We start from the raw sequence: 19608 nt of genomic DNA on the forward strand, positions 1-19608 counted from the left end.
TTTTTTTTTTTTTTTATTTTCCCCTGAGAATTAGACAAAATCTTGAGTTCACAAAGCTTTCAAAATATTTGTAAAACATATAACTTTCCCTTACTTTCTGTGATTTCTGAAGTCAGATTATTAAAGAAAACTTTTCATTTTAAGAAGAGGATCTAAAACCCAAAATGGAAGAGGAGAGTAGTAGATTTAGGGCCTGAATTAGGGGGCATCTTAATGAATAATAATTACTAACACTTTTATGGCACTTTTTAAAGTTTACAAAATCCTTGCCACACTTGACTTTATGCAGCCTTTCTTATTTTTCTGAACTATTACTATCACTATTATCATTTTTGTGGCTATCTGAAAACTAAGTTTGTATAGATTGAGAAATACTCATTAAGTTCTCAGTGTTACTTTATTTCTTGATTGGCAGCATTTCTTCACAGACCAAATTCTTTCTTATATTTCAGAAAATGTAAGAATCTGAAGGTGATGAGAAGCAAGAGAGAACAGAACTCTTTGGTATAAAGACTCCCCACTGCTACCCCATACCACATTGTCAAAATTATTTATGACAGAATTTTTAGTTGTGTCCTTGTGCTACACACCTTAAAATATTAATTTTCTAGTTGTTGAAAATATCCTTCTGTCTAAATGTACTGTTGTTTTTGTAATCTATCCACATGCATTAGTGTTTTTCTTGCACTAATTGATTTTCTCTTTGTGAGAAGGTTCAGTTCTTCATTTCTAGAACTTGTAGACTTGCTCCTTTCTCCACCCCCTAGGATTTTTTTGAGGCCCTGCTAAGTTAGGAGTAGTGGATAAGAGCAACAGGCCTGAAGTCAGGAAGACTTGAAAATAGGAATAATAATGGCATCTATCTCCCAGGATTGTTGTGAGGATCAAATGAAATAATCATAAAGCACTTTTGGCCCCGTGCCTTGTACTTAGTGTTATGAATGTTAGTTGGTACTATTATTATCATTACTTTTATAATACTTTTGTTTTAGTAACAATTTTTTTGGGGTGGAGTGCCCTAGATCTGCTTTCTTCTGTGCCTTTCGGACAAGCAGAGCAGAAATTATTTTTGTCAAATGTTTATTGGAATGAAAGGATGCTCCTGCTGGGATCTATACCCCTCTCAGTCTGCTTATTAATTTTTTTGATTGCTTAGAAGCGTTCTGCCTCAAAAAACCCTTCCTTGTTCCCTTGCTCACTCATCTTCCCCAATGAAAATATCGCTCCTTGTTTCAAAATTCACCTGAGTACTGTTCTTTAATTTTCACAGACACATCAAAGATTCTCTTATTTTATGCTGTATGTGCCCTGAAAAGTTTGATATACTTTCATAGGATCATAGGATTTAGATTTGTAAGGGAACATAGAGATGATCTAGTCTGATTCCTTCATTTTGAAGAGCAGAAAAGTGAAGTTTAGGGGTGTATAGGGATTTGGGGTTAATCTGTGTCTTCCTAAAGGAGGTGACACGTGAGTTGAAGTGTTGTAGGGGTGTGTCGGATTCTAAACATCAGTGGTTAAGAATAAGCACCTTCTCTTTATGAAAGTAAAGCCACAAAGGTGCAGGAGATGAAGTGCCAACTTCAGAAAATAGCAAATAGGCTGGTTGGCTGGAATCTGCAGTGTATGAAGGAGAATAATGTGAAATAAATCTGAAAAGGCAAGCCAGAGGTAGATTATGAAGGATTTCATTAAAAAAATTTTCCCCTATTAAACTTTTATTGATACCTATAAAAAGCAATCATTTTCATTTTCTAGAATATTCCCTCCCCCTCCTTTCCTGTCTTTATACACCCAGTTTCTATCCCTTATTAAAAAAAGACTAAAGAAGAAAGAATTCAAGAAAAACTAACCAACTATTTAGTTCTCTCTCTCAGCAGATAATCAGGGAAAGGTGCTGCTTCCTATACTTAGGGCCAATTTGGTCTTTATAGACTCTGAAGAATTTTAAATACCAAAATTGAAGAGTTTGTACTTTCTCTTAAAAGACAGTTTCTTTCTAGCAGGAGAGTAACTTTTCTTGGATGGTATCCTTTACATGGTTTCCCTGAATTGGTCCTTTTTGTAAGTCTGCTATTAGAGTCTGCTTTGAAGTTTGCAACTTCACTTTTTTTTAGAGATGAGTATTCCATGACCTGCAGTTATACAGCATCACTGGATGAATATTGTTGTTAAAAAACTGGGCCTTGGTTTTAGGAGAGATCATGAGGACATTACAAGAACCTTGCAATTTTACAGAAGCAAGCCTGCTTTCTTCCTCACATTCAGGGTGGACTTTGCTTATTGGCTCTTTTCCTTGGGCTTTAACCTTTCTAATTTTGTGTAAGAACCTTAAAAAAAAATCAGAGCCTTTAATCAATACCTTCAATTATCTTAGCACATTACCTTTCACATCATTTCCAAATGTTCAATATTTAAAATCAAAATAACCAACCAATGAAGTGAAACAATACACATAGAAAATCAGGATTCAGGTATATATCTATATGTAGATATAATGAAATCAATATAATATAACATATTTTAATATATAATATTCATATTGTATACTGTTATATTACATAGTTATATTATCTATTATAATTGTTATCTCATTACTCTATTACATATATTATGTACTATAGAAATATAATGTATAGCAGTATGTATTAGCTATATAATATATAAATATAACATTATAACTATACATTTATATTATATATTTATATTTATTTATATTATATACTAATGTTATATTACACTATTTTATTATATTGTAATTGTTATATAATTATCCTATTATATATTCTATCGTATTATATTACATTATACTATAGAAATATAATACATAGTATAGCTTATCTAGGTAATATATACCATATATAATATTATATATTAGGTTGCCTCTAGCGTGAATGTCTTCTGTATATACTTGCTTTAATGTAGTTGCCTTCTTGCTTTTGATTTCTTTAGTGCCATTTCTACTCCCTTACAAGCACATCTAGGACATCTGGGACTTATGTGAGTCCTGAGTGTCTAAGTTAGTTTTGACAGTTAAAAATTTTTTTCTTACAAAAATTTTTGTGGATATTTTCCTTGGTTCTTTTGCTTCTTATTCTAATAATTTAATAATCATCTACCTCCTTCTTTGTAAAAATTTATAAATACATTTGCATTCTAAGTCAGTGTTGCCTTTAGTTCCCACATCTTTCTACTTAGCATAGAGATTGAGCATTTTCTTTCTTATTTTTTTTTTAAACCCTTACCTTTCATCTTGGAGTCAATACTATGATTGGTTCCAAGGCAGAAGAGCTGTCAGGGCTAGGCAATGGGGGTCAAGTGACTTACCCAAAGCCACACAGCTGGGAAGTGTCTGAGGCCAAATTTGAACCTAGGACCTCCTGCCTCTAGGCCTGGCTCTCAATCCACTGAGCCACCCAGCTGCTCCCATGAGTATTTTCTGACCAAAATAGTTTCTGCTTTCTTTTTGGTTTCCTCCTTAAGGAAATTGAATTATATTTTAGGAAGTGTTTAAAATATGCCTTGTTGTTTAGTTACTCATCCATTTCCTATTTTTTAGCATCAGCTGTTTAAACTTGTAAGATTGGAATTTTAAAAATTTCATATCACCTGACAAGGCACAACTAATACTGTACAAATTAAAATACAGGGCTGGGTGGCAGAGGTATACAAGCTACCCTTGTGAGATCATATGTGAGAGAAATTTTCACCAGGTGCCCATACTCTTAGGGGCCAGTCATCTAATCTTTAAAGCAATTAGGGATTCAGCTTAAAGGTAGGTATATGGGTTAAAAGAGAAAATTGATCTTTTTGTCATGACTCTTGAACCAAAGTGGTTGACCAAATGGTACAGTCAGTTCTACTTTCCCATTATAGGCGAATCCAAAGTAAAGAAGAAAAAAGTTAATTAAAAAAAAACAAACAAACTTAACTAGAGGCAAATTTCCCAGTTGTGGGAGCTTCAGGGTCATCCCATGTCCTGGTTCTGTATCTCTACTCTCGTGGTTCCTTTGTCCTAGTGATTCATGCCTCAGCAAAGCCTCATGGTATACTGGAAGAAGAATGGCGTTTGAAGACAAATCTGATTCTTACTCACAAATCTATTTTCTCCCTGTGTCATCTTGTACAAACTGGTTTCCTTGTTTGTAAAGTGAGGGGATCACACTGGAAGGCCCCTAATTTTCTCTAAATCCCACGATCCCTCAATTTCATCTTCATGTTTTGTGTCTGTTGTGCCACTTATGGGCTTTAGGTTTTTTCTTCTTTTCTGCTTTATGTATGGCTCAAGGCTCAATGTGGAACACTCAGAAAGAGATAGGCTAGAAAAGAAATTAGGTAGCTATTTTTTATGGGAAACAAAATACCCCTTGATGTGTTCAATTATGAATATTCCTAGATCCTGTCCTCTGCAAATGAGGAGGATCTTGAATAGGAAGAGAATAAGCATTTACTAAGCACCTACTTATATTCTAGGCTCTGTACTAAGCATTTTAATATTTCATCCTTAAAACAATATTCTGAGGCAGATGTTATTGTCTCCATTTTACAGTTGAGGAAACAAAGGCAGGCAGGTTAAGTGACATGCTTACAGCCCAGAAGCTTCTGAGGTGGGATTTGGACTTGGGTCTTCCTGTCTCCAAGTCAAGGACTCCATCCACTGTGCCACCTGCTTTCTTTTAGTTCACTTCAGCTGAACAGACATTTAGGTATCTGCTATGTATAAAACATTGTGCAAAGTCTTGGATAAGAATAAAATTTTAACTAAGGCCAGGGAACTTGCATTCTAGTAATGGGGTTAAGAAAAGAAAATAAGTGGAGTAAATACACTATTCAATGATAATTTTAGACAGTGAGTTAATTCTCCAGTGCTTTCTCATTTAAGCAATACAATAATAATTGATATTCGGTGATCCCAGGATTAGAGCTGAAAGGGATCTTAGGCATCTTAGGCCTCTGGCTCTTCAATGGCTAGCACATAGTAAGGACTTAGTAAATGTTTATTGACTGACTGACTGACTGATAACATTACAGATGAAGAAACCAAGACTTAGCTTAACTGGATTTTCCAATATCATACAGCTAGTTAGAATTGGAGTCAAGATTTGAACCTAGATTCTTGATGACTACAATTTGTGATCACCAAAGATCTCCATAAGAGAAGTACTGGATTACATTCAGTTTAGTTTTTAATACTTATTGCATCTTCTTTTTCTGAAAACTGTCCATGAGTAGCATATGCTACAAACCTTTATTGGAATCATATTTCATCAACTATATTACCCCATTTGCCATCACACTGGATAATGGTACATTTACATATGTGCTTTCAATGTTGTGATTGTTAAATATTTTCATTTGTTCTGTATAGTATTTGCGTATTAAAAGGGTGATGCCCTTGAGGATTTAACCAAGATCACATACTGAGTTAATGGAATATCCAGGATCAGGAGGTAAAATTCCTGAGTTCTTGGCAATTTGTATACAAAATCATACTGCTTTTCTTGAAACAAGTACAATTTAAGTTTGATACTTATTTTTAGGAATGCAACTTCTAAGATTAACTCTAAGATTCAAGCTGTTTCAAATTAATTTAAATTTGTTTGGGAAAACTCAGATTGTTATTACTTCCTAAGGAATCTTTAAGAATCCTGTGGCTATATCTAGAGAGGAGAGAAAATAGATTAAAGTCCAATTAAAAAAAGTATTGGGGATATGACTCAATTTAAGACTTTAACAATTGATGTATATTTTAATCCTTAGGGAATTCATTTATGTACCTATTTTCACATACTCTAAGAAAATATTATTCATCACTATTATATATTCAATTGGATTTAACAGGGCTTTTTAAAAGAGTGTAGATAGAATGCTAGAAGTGAAATAATTGCTGTCCTCTAGGATCTTGTATTTTTCTGGTGAGGGTGGGGATACAACATGTACATAGATGGTTCAGTATGGAATAAGAATGGAAATTAAATACTTTTGCGAGGGAAGGAATTGCCAATAACTGGGGAGATCAGGAAGAGCCTCATATAAGAGGTGAGCTGTAAGCATTGTTTTGAAGGAAGTTGGTAATTTCTAAGAGACAGAACAAAGAGAGAGGACTTTTCAGAAACTGGGAAGGACAGTTATGCAAAGCCATAGCGACTAAAGATAGAATGTGGCCAATTTATCTGGAATTCAGAGTATAAGAAAGGGGAATAACATAAAATAAGATTGAAAATGTAGTTGGTAGACAGCTTATAGAGGATCTTAAGGGACAGGCTGAGGATTTCTTATTTTATTTTAAAGATTATAAGGAACCATTGAAAATTTATAGGGGCTGGGAAGGCCTGTATGTGATGTGGCCAGACATGTGTTTAAAAAACATCAGTTTAACAGCTGTATGGATGATTGATTGGTGAAAAGAGAGACTTGACATACAGAAAAACAATTAGGAACCAATTGAAGTAGTCTAGGTCATTCCTTTATATAAGAAATGGATTCCTGATGTGACTGCAGTACTGTAAAGTTGACAATTATTTTTTATATATTACTTCATATAAAGATATTATGAGGAAAGGGAATGACAAGACTTAGAAACTGGATATGGAAGGTTAGGAAGACTCCTGGTTGTTAGCCTGGATAACTAGAAGACTGATGACACCTTCAATAGAAAAAGGAATATGTGGAGAAGGGCTGGGTTTGAGGGGAAGTATAATAATTTCTGATTGGGATATGATAAGATTAAGATGCCTGAAGGACATCCAAGTAGGGGCTTAAGAGAAATATTAGAGCTTGATGTACACATTATAGGTTGTTTATGTAGAGATGACCATTGAAACTAGGGGGGGTTGATAAAGGCACTTAAGGACAGATTATAAAGTGAGAAGTGGGGCCAGGACAGCCCTTTGGAGGAAATTTCCACATTTAGAGGGTGAGAAGAAGAAGAGCCAGTAAAGGGGATTGATAATGACTACTCGTAGAGGTAGGAGGAGAAATAAGAGAGAGGTCCGTCATGGAAGCCCAGACAGGGTTGACCGTGTTGACATCTGCAAAGAGATCTAGTACAATTAGTACTGGATAAATAGTAATAATAAAAGGCCATTGGATTTAGCACTTGAGTCAGTAAATACAAAGAGAGAAGTTTCAGTCAAGTGGTGGGATCAGAAATCAGATTGCAGAGATGGAGAAGTGAGTGGGAAGTGAGGAAATGAAGTCAGTGAGTATGGACACTTTTCCAAGGAGGCTGGTTTTGAAAGGGAAGAGAACTATACAGTGTAACTTGAGGGATGCTGAGCTCGGATGAAAGTTTCTTTAGGTATTATTAAGGGATTGACCTTCTAGGGGAGAAGGAGAATATAATCAAGGGCACAAGTTGAGAAAAGGTACTGTTTGCATTATCAAGGAAATGATTTACTTGTTAAAACCTTGAGCCAAGGAGGAAAGAAAGGAGAAGATGAAGATGACCTTTGAGATGTGGAGAGGAGAAGAAAAAGGATCTCATGACAGATGTCTTTTGCTTTCATAGCAAAATAGAGGGAAGGGAGAGGGAGTGGTGGAGAGACTCTTAAGGAGAGAGAACGAAGTTTGGAATACCTCCTGTGTGGAGTGTGACGGTTATTCAAAGAAGGAAAAAAAAAGATTTCTGGGTGGTAGTGAGAGCTCATTGACATTAGATAACACAGATTTGTAGAGAACCCCGTAGGTATTGCTGTGTGACTTCCTTCAGAAGTTCTCAGCAATACAAGCAGGATCAGAAAAGGTAGATGGCAGGGACATGGCAAGTCGTGACTGGAGATACAACAGTGGGAAGCCAACAGTATGTGATTGAACTGCTTCACCAAAGGGTCAAAATGGTGAGGGGTGCAATGGGAGGATGGAATAACGAAGGGGGAAGGGATTGGTTGTTAACGGTGGGAACAAAAAATAGGTTTTTTAACAAATGAGACAGAAATGGAGGGTTTAGAGTTGTAGTTAGAAAGAGGAACTTCAGTTTTCTTGATCATGGAGATGGAACTGTTTTTGGTGAGTTTTATGCTCACAATATTGTATTTGTTGGGAAACAATGCTGTGTATTCTTGTATGTCCATTCCTCTTTTTGACTGAGGTGCAGTGAATAATAGAAGTTATGAATCCTTAAAATGTTGATGAACTGTAGGTATTGCAGTGTTGGAGAGGACACTGACATATATGTTAAAGACCTCAAGTTAGAAAGCAGGGTTTTGGGTAGAGAGGAATATTGTAATCCAGGTACTATTTTTTTTTTAACCTTATACCTTCCATCTAAGAATCAATACTGAATAATTTGTTCCAAGGCAGAAGAGTGGTAAGAGCTAGGCAGTGGGGATTAAGTGACTTGCCCAGGGTTACACAGTTAAGATGTGTCTGAGGTCTCTCATCTCCAAGGTTGGCACTCAATTCACTGAAGCCAGTTAGTGGTCCCCTGAATTTTTTTTTAAATAAAAGAGGGAGTCTAAGCTAGAGGCTGGTGGGTTACAGGCAAGAAGTTGAATTGGGAGATGATGATGGGTGAAGTAAACTTCAATATCATTGTTTTATTGCTATATTTAAAAACAATCCTAAGGTAGATTAAAAATGCATAGATAGAAGAATTAGACTTATTTCCCTTTTATTTTTATTTTTTTTAAACCCTTAACTTCTGTGTATTGGCTCCTTGGTGGAAGAGTGCTAAGGGTGGGCAATGGAGGTCAAGTGACTTGCCCAGGGTCACACAGCTGGGAAGTGTCTGAGGCTGGATTTGAATCTAGGACCTCCCATCTCTAGGCCTGGTTCTCAATCCGCTGAGCTACCCAGCTGCCCCCTTATTTCCCTTTTAAAAAATTTTCTCTTAATCATTTCCTACCTGCTAAAATTAAGTCTTGGGTGCTTGAAAGTCAACAAAGAAATCAGCATGAAGTTGATTGAGAAATTTTGTCCTGATTAAAAGGCAAATTATTAAAAAAAAATCTGAAAAATGTAAGAAAAATACTTTGAAGAAATTAAAAGTGAAATAAATGGTGGTCTGTGTGTGAAACATAAATTCTCAAATGTTTTCATTTGGTGATGCTCCCTGAGGTTTCTTGCAACCTTTCTATTCCCAGGGCACACAAGTTTACACACAGCCATACTGCAACTGTGATGTGGCAGGATTTTGATGCTCTCGAGAGACAGAGGAATATAGAGAACATCTTTCCTTGTAATTCATGAAAAGAGGGGACACCAAGATGGGGAATGTAAGGAAGTGGAGACAAGTTAGGAAAGAGGATTGCTGGAGAAGCTTTTTGAATTGAGTGTTACAGTTGGGATTAGCTTTGTATGGGACTGGAGAGAGGGGTCCCACACATCTTGAGTTGAGGGGTGACACAAGACCTTTCTTGCCTTTTCCCACAATATCTTCCTTTATTTGCCACTTTCCATGGCAGGGCTTGAATTCCAAGTCCTTTGAATTTCCCTCAGAATTCTTCTATTAAAATATATTAAATTGGGAAAGACAATAATTTATATCTTCATAACCTTTTGAAAAATAGTACCAAATAGTTAAGATTAGCCAGCTATCATTTAGCTTTGAGTAGAACTTTGAGGGCAAGAGACTAAAGGAGAAGCACAGAATCCCATAAATGAATAATGCAAAGTAGAGAAATTGGCTTTAGGTGAATCAGTTAAGTTATTATAATGGTGTCATTTAAACCCTTAGAGTAAATACTACAAAATCATTGCCTAGAGTATTGTGATAAATGTAATTAAAACATTGTAATGTATGTTTAAGGCTTATTGAGGTGATAAGCAAATTTCCTTTCTTGATCTAATTTCTCCAGTTTCCTAATGTAAACACTAGATTGGACTGATTTCAGAAATATAAAGAGAGAAAGCTTGTGATTAAAGATAGAAATATATGATATTTCAATTCCATTCAGTAACCGTTCATTTATTAATGACTTCTCAAATGGCAAAGTGTTCTAGGTTCTGGGAATACAAATACAAAAAAACCTCTCAAAGAGGTTACATTCTTTTGGCAAAGAAATAGTAGAGATATGTGTATGTATGTATGTATGTATGTATGTATATATAATAAGGTAGAAAATAAATTTGAGGTAATTAATAATAAGTGTAATTAGCATTTACATAGTACTTAACATTTGCATAATTGTTTCTACATAGTATCACATTTTTTCCCCCCTGAAAACAACCTTGGAAGTAGAGGCTATTATTAATCATTCCCATTTTACGGATCAGGAAATTGAAACAACAGAAGTTACGTGCTTTGGGTAAGTGTCTGAGGCTAGAGTTGAACGTGGGTCTTCCTGCTAACAAGTTTAGTGCTCTAAGCACCTAGAAGACACTAGCATTTGGGGAGATCAGAGAGGCTTTGTGGGGAAGCTGCTGCCCACATTGAATGCTGAAGGGAATTAGAAGTTTGGCGAGGCAGAAGTATGAAGGGATTGGCTTCCAAGCATGGGGGATGTCCAGTGCAGAGACATTGAAAAGGTAGCTGAAGTGTGTGGTTCAACAGATAGGCTAGTATGACTAAATTGTGTGGAATGTTGGAAGGAAAGTAATAATGTGAAGAGATCCCAATGCCAAAGAGGAGTTTATGTTTTATACAATAGATAATAGGATTTTGAGCAGATGGGAGACATGGCCAATTTTGTGCTCAAGGAAAATAGCTTTGGATGAAGTGGAAAAGCTTAACTAGAGTGGGGAGAGACAGGAAGCCAAGGGACCAACTAGGAGGTGTCTCAGTAGTCTAAGTGAAGGGTGATGAAGGCCTTAATGGAGACGGTAGAAACATGAATTGATTCTTTAAAAGGCATTATTGGCAGAATCCATAGAAAGTCAAAAATCCTTGGAGGGAAGCATGGAGGTTGGAGGTGAGAAAAGAAGAGTTAGAAAAGGATGATTTGGTAATTGATTGGGTATGTGGGGAGAGGGAGAGAAATCAAGTTGCTTCTTGAGGCCAGATACTTTTCCCTTAGTATTCCTAGAATCCCCAGCCCCTATCACAGTGACTTGCCCTATGGGTGAGGGAGCATGTAAGTGATTAGAACTATACAAGATATATAGAAAGCCCATTGAAGGGAATGTCTGAGGGAAGATGCTGATAGCATGGGGAGAAAGGAGGGGACTGGTGTTATCAAAAAGTAAGGTAATCTCTGGGCAGGTCTCTGGCAATTTGGGTGTGAGGAGGGATAAAGGGGATATAGGTGATTATAAGGTGATTGGAGGAGGAATTGAAGGTCAGGGAAGGTATATAGGAGATTAGTGAAATGAAGTATGTGGGAGGGCAGCTCAAACAGGTTTATTCACTGAGGCTTGAGACAGAGGATACAGGGAGGAATTAGGCTAGTGAGAAATATTTAGATCAGGGCTGGAGTTTTCTCTTGTTAGTTTCTAAAGTCCCTTGAGGGAGGAGTTGAAAGGGCTCTTCCCTGCCAGTGAAACTGATGGCTGTAGGAAGTCTCAGGTAAGGACTTCCTGCCAAGATGGATGCCCGCAGTTGCCTCAAGAAATAAAAGAAAACAATTCCTTTCCTCTTCAGCCCTTGCCTTAATTTTTGATACAATGAGTCACCAGAGGCTTTGAATAGATAACAAAGGGGATTTATTAAAGTCAGGAATAATCAGGGGGAAAGAGGGTTTAGGTTTTCTAACCACTGCTAGGGAGAAGGCTGAATGGTGGGGGATGGATCACAGGAGAGGGTTAGACTGAGAGAGCCTGCTCTCCCAGTCAGGAAGGTTTGACTGCCTTTCAAGTAAAGTATTTATCAAATCACTAAACTAGGGGTGATTTATTTGAGGATACCCTACTTGCCTACAGAAACTAAATCTACAGTGTTCAATCACCAAGCCCTCCCTTCTTCCCAGGGCCCAAAGTGAATTCCGGGGAAAGGGAAGGATGTAAATGAAGAGAGATCAGGGAGAGGTCCAGAGAAATCAGATAGGTCTAAATTTCCCCAAGACAAAATAAGCACTGGCCAAGGCCGAAGCTAACAGGCCAAAGCTAAGCTGAAAAGGCAGAAGTCTCCAGCCAAAGCGAAAGCCAGAAGGCAAAAGCCCCGTCAGTTGGAATTTTACCTCTATTTATACCCTCAAGTTCTAACTGACTTTCTGTGACCGTTTGAAATTGCAGAAGCAAAAAGTTTCTGTTAGCCACCTTGCATTACACTGGGAAAGACTTTTTATAGGAGATGCTATTTGGACTGAAGCCAGGGAAACTGAGAGGTGGAGATGAGACCCAGAGCATCCTAGGCATGGGGGACATGCAGGAGCTGGAACATGGAATATCTCATTTGAGAAACAGCAAGTAGGCCAAAGTAGAGGGATGGCAGAAAGCAAAGTACAAGAGAAGTAGAAAGGGGGACAGCTGGGTGACTCAGTGGATTGAGATCCAGGCCCAGAGATGGGAGATCCTGGGTTCAAATCTGGTCTCAGACCTTTCCTAGCTGTGTGAACCTGGGCAAGTCACTTAACCCCCATTTCCTAGCCCTTACCACTCTTCTGCCTTAGAACTAATACACAGTATTGATTCTAAGATGGAAGGTAAGGGTTTTTTTTTTTTTTTTTTTTTAAAGAGCTGTAAATGCTTAATAGAGACTTTATATTTGATCTTAGAGGTAATAAGGAACCATTGGAGCTTATTGAGCATGGTGATGGGGGTCATATGGTCAGATCTCTTCTAGAAAAATTACTTTAGCAACTGAATGGAGGGTGGATCAGAGAGTGGGGAGACACAGGATGCTCGGAACCAGTTAGAACCCTGTTGCAGCAATCAAGGTGATGGGTGACAAGAACAGGGTGGTAGATCTTTTTACCCTAACAAATACGGAGATGAAGCAGCGGTATAGTGCGTGTCAGCTTCTCCAGACTGGCGGCCCCCATTTGTCCCCATCCCCACGCTCCACGTGGTCTTCAGCCAGAGGTGCCCTAACTATGGGAGGATGGAGAAGCTGCATTATTATGAAGGGTATTACGGGCCAGGCAAATCCTGGGGACAGCTTTGTGGTCTCATAGGGAAACTGATTTCTTTTGCTAGGAAATGGGGAAGGAACCTGGGCCTATAATGAACCGCTTACTCCTCTATAATACAGTCAGGCATGAAGCATATCTTTGGAAGAATGAATGTTATTCTTTTGTTTTAGTAACGAACTACTGAACTTTAGTAACTACTGAATTACTTTAGTTATTACTGAACTCAGTGCCTTAGCATGGTTATGAAGAAAATGTGTGTATGTGTGTGTAATAGGTTTTGAGTAGTCATATTGTAATGGAGGATTGGAGGGATGTTAACTATTATTATTTGTGGGTTCACACTGGGGTGAGAGAGACAGGAATGTCAGATGGACAGGACCAAACAGGATAGGGAGACCAGGATTTACTGCCAAGAAGTTAACTGTCAACAGGAATGGCAGTTAGGCCCAATAGACACTCAGCCCATCTAGGCAAAGGCCTGTGGAACCAGCAGGCAAAAGGTAAAAGTTTATAACAGTTTATTTGAGGGAAACAGTAATAAAGGATGGGAATAAGGGATTCTACACTTACAAGCTAAGGGCAAACCACAGGGACTGGGGAAGGACTTGACTACTCTAACTAAGGCCTAAGCATAACAGGGCCCAGGGAAAAGCAGGACAGGAGTGAGTATCCTCACAACAATATTTTTAAAAATTATTTTATTTTTTATTAGTGACTAATCAGTCACGTTTTCAATAATCACTTCCATATAAAAGTTTTTATAGCCCATTTTGAACCTTTCTTTATAAAGTAATTATTTATCTAAATTTCTTCTTTTTTTCCCCCCTCCATTCCCTTCCAATCCATGCATCTCCATGTTATAGAATTTTAGTTTTTAGCACCTCAAGTCCAAGCTCATTTTACAAATGAAGAAACCGAGGCCTTGAGAGGCGGTTTACTCAGCATCATAATAGTTCTCATTATATATAGCAGAAACAAGATTTGAACACAGAATATTTGACTCCAAATCCAGTATTCTTTCTGTTCTGCCAGTGGTTTGAGTGAATAAGTTTTAAACTTCCCCAAAGCCGGTTGCACTATTATATTGCTTCTTCTTGCCCTTCTGGCTAAGATCCAGTGATTATCCATGCTTGGTATAAGTTTTAAAATAATAGTATCGGGGCAGCTGGGTAGCTCAGTGGAGTGAGAGTCAGGCCTAGAGACGGGAGGTCCTAGGTTCAAACCCGGCCTCAGCCACTTCCCAGCTGTGTGACCCTGGGCAGGTCACTTGACCCCCATTGCCCACCCTTACCAATCTTCCATCTATGAGACAATACACCGAAGTACAAGGGTTTAAAAAAAAAATAATAGTATCACTTGCAGAAAATCAGATTCTACGTAAGAGATGGCTGTATTTTAGCATCAGTGAAACAATTCTTTTAGATGTCTTAAGCCACTTGGTGTGTCTGTGGGAATTGCAAAGCGTTAAAATATTCTTTCTTTCTTAATGTAGCTTATTCCTACAGTTGTGACTATCATCATCTTAATTTTTGTAAAAATCAATACTACTAAAATGGAGACATTTTTGGATTTCTTTTAAATTGATACAAAATAAAATGATGAATTTTTAGAGTTTAGGGCAATGTAATAGCAGAAAAGGGGGAGAAGATCTTGCATTTTTCCATTTTTTTAAAAGTATTTTTAAATTTTACTTAGAAACTGATACATGCTGAAAAAAGGCAGATAAAATTTTCTGTTTTAGGAAAGGCTTGTTTTTTTAAAAAACAAAAAACAAACAATTTCTTCTCCAGTCTCTAGTGAATAGGGAACTAAAGAGTTACTTAGGTAAGAGTATAGGAAGTTAAAGTTCTGTTGCCCTTCTTCTAAACTTGTATTATAATTAACATTAAAAGTAATAGGTGCTTACAAACTGCTTATTAAATGAATTGCTAAAAAGCCTTTTGTCTTGATTACAATTAATCAGTTAAGGAAAGGTATATTTTTATATCTCTAGTTGTGTGAATTTTAAAAAATCTAGCATTTGATGTCAGAGAACAAGGCTTAGTCAAATCCTTTGTTTTTCAAGTAAAGCTTTGGTTAAATATATTATTCTTTTTAGTAAAAGGACCAAGTATTGGTGATTTATTATTAATATGCTTTAGAGTCAAATCTGGCATTTACGTGAAAGAAGATAATGAAAAACCACATAGATTGAGACTAGAAGAGAATAATGATATCCTAGTATGACATCTGAAAGATCTGGTTGTCAGAAGGGACCACAAGCTGAATCAGTCAGCTATAAAAATGCTATTAAAACACTATTTTATGTGAAGCATGACCTATGTGTGTTGCTAGGAGGAAAAGAGTATAAAAAGAGCTATAAAGTTGATTAAATACTAGAACAGATTCCTAAGACAAGTTGTAGACTCTCAGTTTCTAGAGATCTTTAAGAACAGAAGAGATAACCATTTGTCTTAAAAGGCTTAGGAAATGACCTGCCAGCAAACTGAAGCTAGGCCATCTTAATAGTTCTTTCTGGTGTTATGACTTAATAGTTCTTTCTGGGATCTGAAGTTCCATTTATCTCACAGAAATTTTCCTCTCCAATTTTTGAAGTGCTTCTTAGTGACTCTTAATTATTTATAATAAAGAGTATGGGAATTCCATAGAGAATTTAAATAGTAATAACAGTAATGTACATTTCAGTTGTAGTTAATATACAAAGCATTTTCCTCATTACAAATAAGGGTAGTAGGTAGTATAGATAACAATATCTACAATATCTACAATAGAGACATTCCTAAACCTGCATTAGACAGAGCTTTAATCATCTTTTGACCACCCACCACCCCCAATATTGTCAGCTAGCATAATTGGCTAGCTTGATTTTCATCTTTTTGTGCCCCCTACCCAATGGAAATGAACAATTTGATTCAGCGAATTTTTATTAAGTACCTATTATCTGCCAGATACTGGGGATACAAAGATAACAATTTAAAAGTCTCCAAAGTAAAAATACCATAGTCCCTGCCTTCAGGGAGCTGACAGTCTGCCAAAGAATCCATGGGTTGTGACAGAGGCTCCTCACTAGTTCCTTACTTTTTGTAGGGCTTCCTTGGGGACATCTCCCACAAATTTTATGGTTTTGTGAGATAATCCAGCCCTTACTGTTTACAACCTGGTCCTTTACCTCCAAGATTGAGCACCCCACTCTAGGAGGATCTGAAATGAGGAAAGAAAAGACAACTGCTAGACATAGATCAGACATATCATAGATTTTAATGGTCAGAAGATCCTGAGACTAGTGGCATGAGCCAGAATTTTAATGGTCCCTAACAAAGGTTTCCCCAAAATGGAAAGTTCTCCCTTTATGCCCCCTTTATGTAGGTGCTCAATTTCTTTTCTTTAGAGTTTCAAGCCCAACTGAGACTATTACTTGGGCATGTTGTAGAGCGAATTTCTTCTTCACTTGATGATCAGACAAGATGATTATGAAAGTATTCTATGAAACTATCTGGCTGTGGTCTGTTTTCTCTTTGTTTTTGCCCTTCTCTCCTGTGCTTTTACTTAGAACAAAAATGTTAATAATATCTCATGCTCATAGTTCTCCAGATTTTGCCAAAAGGTGGTTTGATCCGTATCTTAAGTTTTCAAAAATTCAGAGAGCTTTATTTCTGATGGAAACTTATCTGAAGGAGCTCCCTAAAGGTGTGAACAGAATTTGCATTTACTCATTTTTATCATTGTACTAATTTACTCTGGGACTTGGCTGTGATTGGCAAGTTGTCATCCAGGAAGAGCAGTAGATGATTCTTAATCACAGAAAGAAAAAAAATTCTATTTTATATGTCTCTGAAAAAGGTTTGGATTCATAAAACTTATAAGTGATAATGGCTTAGGTCTCTATTGGCAATATTGACCACTGGGGACTGTTCCTGAGTGAAACAGACTGACTGCATTTAGATTGAGGGATGCTGCATACACAGCCCTTTGGGTCTTACAGAGGGGGGTGGAACTGATTACATTAGGCCTGAATGTTGATGTGCAAAGGGCCCATAATAAAATATGCTTCTGCTTTGTGTTGTTAACATGAAGGTTTAGTGCCCTTTTGTTGTTGTTGGGGTAAACAGATTAACTTTACTTTTGTCTGCCTGAATCTGGATGATGGCCAGAACAAGAAAATAGATGAGCAGTTTGTGAAATACATTTTTTCCAGTAGATCGGTTTTTATTTTTTAATTGCACCAGGTCCTGGGGCTTTTGTTCCAATGTATGATGGTTTTCAGAATTAGGGAGCTCCTTCTAGGACACCCTCTATTAGCATGTGAATGAGTTAGAAGCTGGAGCAAAGGTGACTCTTTTTAAGTTCTTTGTATCTCTTTTGCTATTGTGGTGGAAAGCTATTTTATATCTTTATGAAATCTTTTGTTAAAATTCTGTTTGTTTTCAGAGGCATTAAGGTTGCCTGGGGTTTGTTTTCATTGCTCTCTTCCTTTTACTTGAGCTTTTTGGTTCTGTTGATTTCTCTTTTCTTTTTTTTTTAAACCCTTACTCTTACTGTGTATTGGTTCCTAGGCAGAAGAGTGGTAAGGGTAGGCAATAGGGGTCAAGTGACTTGCCCAGGATCACACAACTAGGAAGTGTCTGAGACCAGATTTGAACCCAGGACCTGTAGTCTCTAGGCCTGGCTCTCAATCCACTGAGCTACCCAGCTGCCCCTGATTTTTCTTTTCTTGACAGGTTCTACATATCTTTACCTTATTATCATAATCATCATCATCACCATCTTTTTTTTTTAATCAAGCATTTGTTATGCCTCTGGAAGTGAAAAGATTTAGCAGATTAATTTTTAAAATAAATAGAATTTTTATTTAAAAGAAAATAACTGGGGAAAAGAATGCCTGGCATTCTTCACTGTGAGAGCCTTAGAAAGTTTTAATTATCTATCTATAGACCAGATCACCATCTGCATTGATAGAGGAAATTTCCATATGGAGAGTCCCCTGCACTGATGAAATTAGGGATCCAGGAAAAAAAGTCAGAAAAATGTCTTGCTGTAAAATAACTCTTAATAATATTTTTATTTTGAACAATTAACTCGTAGTGATTTTACCATTAACTAGAAGAGGAAGCTTTTTCTTTTTGTACAGCATTTAAAAAACAAACCTCAAACATTCTTCCATCTGCTTTTGATTGCAAGATTTTAAATGGTTTATCCACTTAAAGTAATCTGTTTAAAATCTATTACTTTTTTTTTTTTAACAGATGGTATTCTTTTAAAAAATAGAAAAGGCAACAATCTTCTCTTTGGACTGTATAGTGGTTGTATTTTTGTGGCCAAAGTTTTCCCTGTAGAAATGAAAAGCTTATACTGTTCTTTCTTAAAGGGAAAATGCTTCAAATGAGGCACTTTATTTGTGGCCTTGTTCAGATAACCTTGACTTAAGGAAAGAACAAAGAAAAGTAAGGAGAAAGATGGTGCATTACTAAAAATAACAAGCAAAATGTTCTTCAGTGTTGCCTATTCCATTAAAATGATGAAATTACTTATATAACCTGGCCAATAGTTCCCCATTATCTTCCTCTTTTTTTTTTTAAAAAAATAGTCTGTCCTTTACACTGGGTACATATATTTATTCTACAGAACATGCCAGACCCCTGAACCCTTCTAGTTATCATTTAATATTTCTTTGCATTAGTACCTTATCATTCTTATATACCTGTGGCACATTCTAGCTGCTTAGCAGAAGGTTCCTTTCACTTTCAGCAGACTCATCCCCCTGAGAATAATCTTTATTGTTCATGTGCTTTTGATACCTCCCACTTGGCTGTGCTGCTTGAGTATTGTCCTACACTCTGAGCCTGTGTCTTTTGTGAGCAGTGAATCAAGAGGAGGAGTCTCACCTTTCAGCAATTCCCTCACATTATCCATAGCTCATTCTTCCTTCTGTATAGTAGGCCTTAACACATTTAGCAAGTCTTGGCCAGAAATAGGTATTCTAGGAATTAAATTTCCAAGTTTTCCACTTACAAAATGTAGAAATGTAGACTGTGGTCCAGCTGACACTGAATTTTTTATTTGTGTTCAAATTATGTTTAATTCACAGGAGGAAATCAGCTGTCTGGCTTTCTCTTGTTCCCACCTAATTGGAGGACTTGGAACTTTTGAAATTAAATTTGAGTATTCATTTACTCAGTATATTAACAGATCCAAGCTAGACCAGTATTGGAAAAGAAATAAAACATTTAATCAAGACAGAGATGAATAGCAAAGCAACAGAAAATACCATTGATCACATTTCCAACTGTTCAGTTTTGTTTCTTTATTCTTAAGAGTACTTTGAGACTCAAGTACTTCAAAAAAGTCATGATACCAAGAGGGAAACAATTTCTTTTGTCTGTGGACAAGGACTTTCTCCAGAAGTCTACTTCTGGACTAGTTCTGTGGCTTCAGACTTCGATGAATTGCTGAGTCTGTGTTTAGTGGTCCCTCTGCTCGCCCTGTGTTGGCTTGCTTTGGGCACTTACTCTTAGCTTACTAGCTATAAATCCATTACATCTGTACTTTGTCAGAAATAACCTTTTATCAAGCAGTAATTATGCACAGACTCACAGGAAATGGTCTCCCTGTTAATCCCCTTCCCTCTTTTGAGCATTTCTGCTTTGCAGCTATGAATCCTTCT

At 36.9% G+C, this 19608-nt stretch overlaps 1 protein-coding gene across 1 annotated transcript in view; it reads left to right on the top strand.

Annotated features, from left to right (window-relative positions):
* The window catches only part of PRIM2 (DNA primase subunit 2), a 409712-nt gene that overhangs the window by 168724 nt on the left and 221380 nt on the right, over nt 1–19608 (top strand). The window contains exons 9-11 of the mRNA XM_044675355.1: nt 3665–3681; nt 7005–7021; nt 10396–10410. Of these exons, the coding sequence (XP_044531290.1) occupies nt 3665–3681; nt 7005–7021; nt 10396–10410 (49 nt within the window). The remainder of the gene's footprint in view (nt 1–3664; nt 3682–7004; nt 7022–10395; nt 10411–19608) is intronic.

The sequence above is a fragment of the Gracilinanus agilis genome, chromosome 4 (assembly GCF_016433145.1).
Source record: "Gracilinanus agilis isolate LMUSP501 chromosome 4, AgileGrace, whole genome shotgun sequence".
NCBI lineage: Eukaryota > Metazoa > Chordata > Mammalia > Didelphimorphia > Didelphidae > Gracilinanus > Gracilinanus agilis.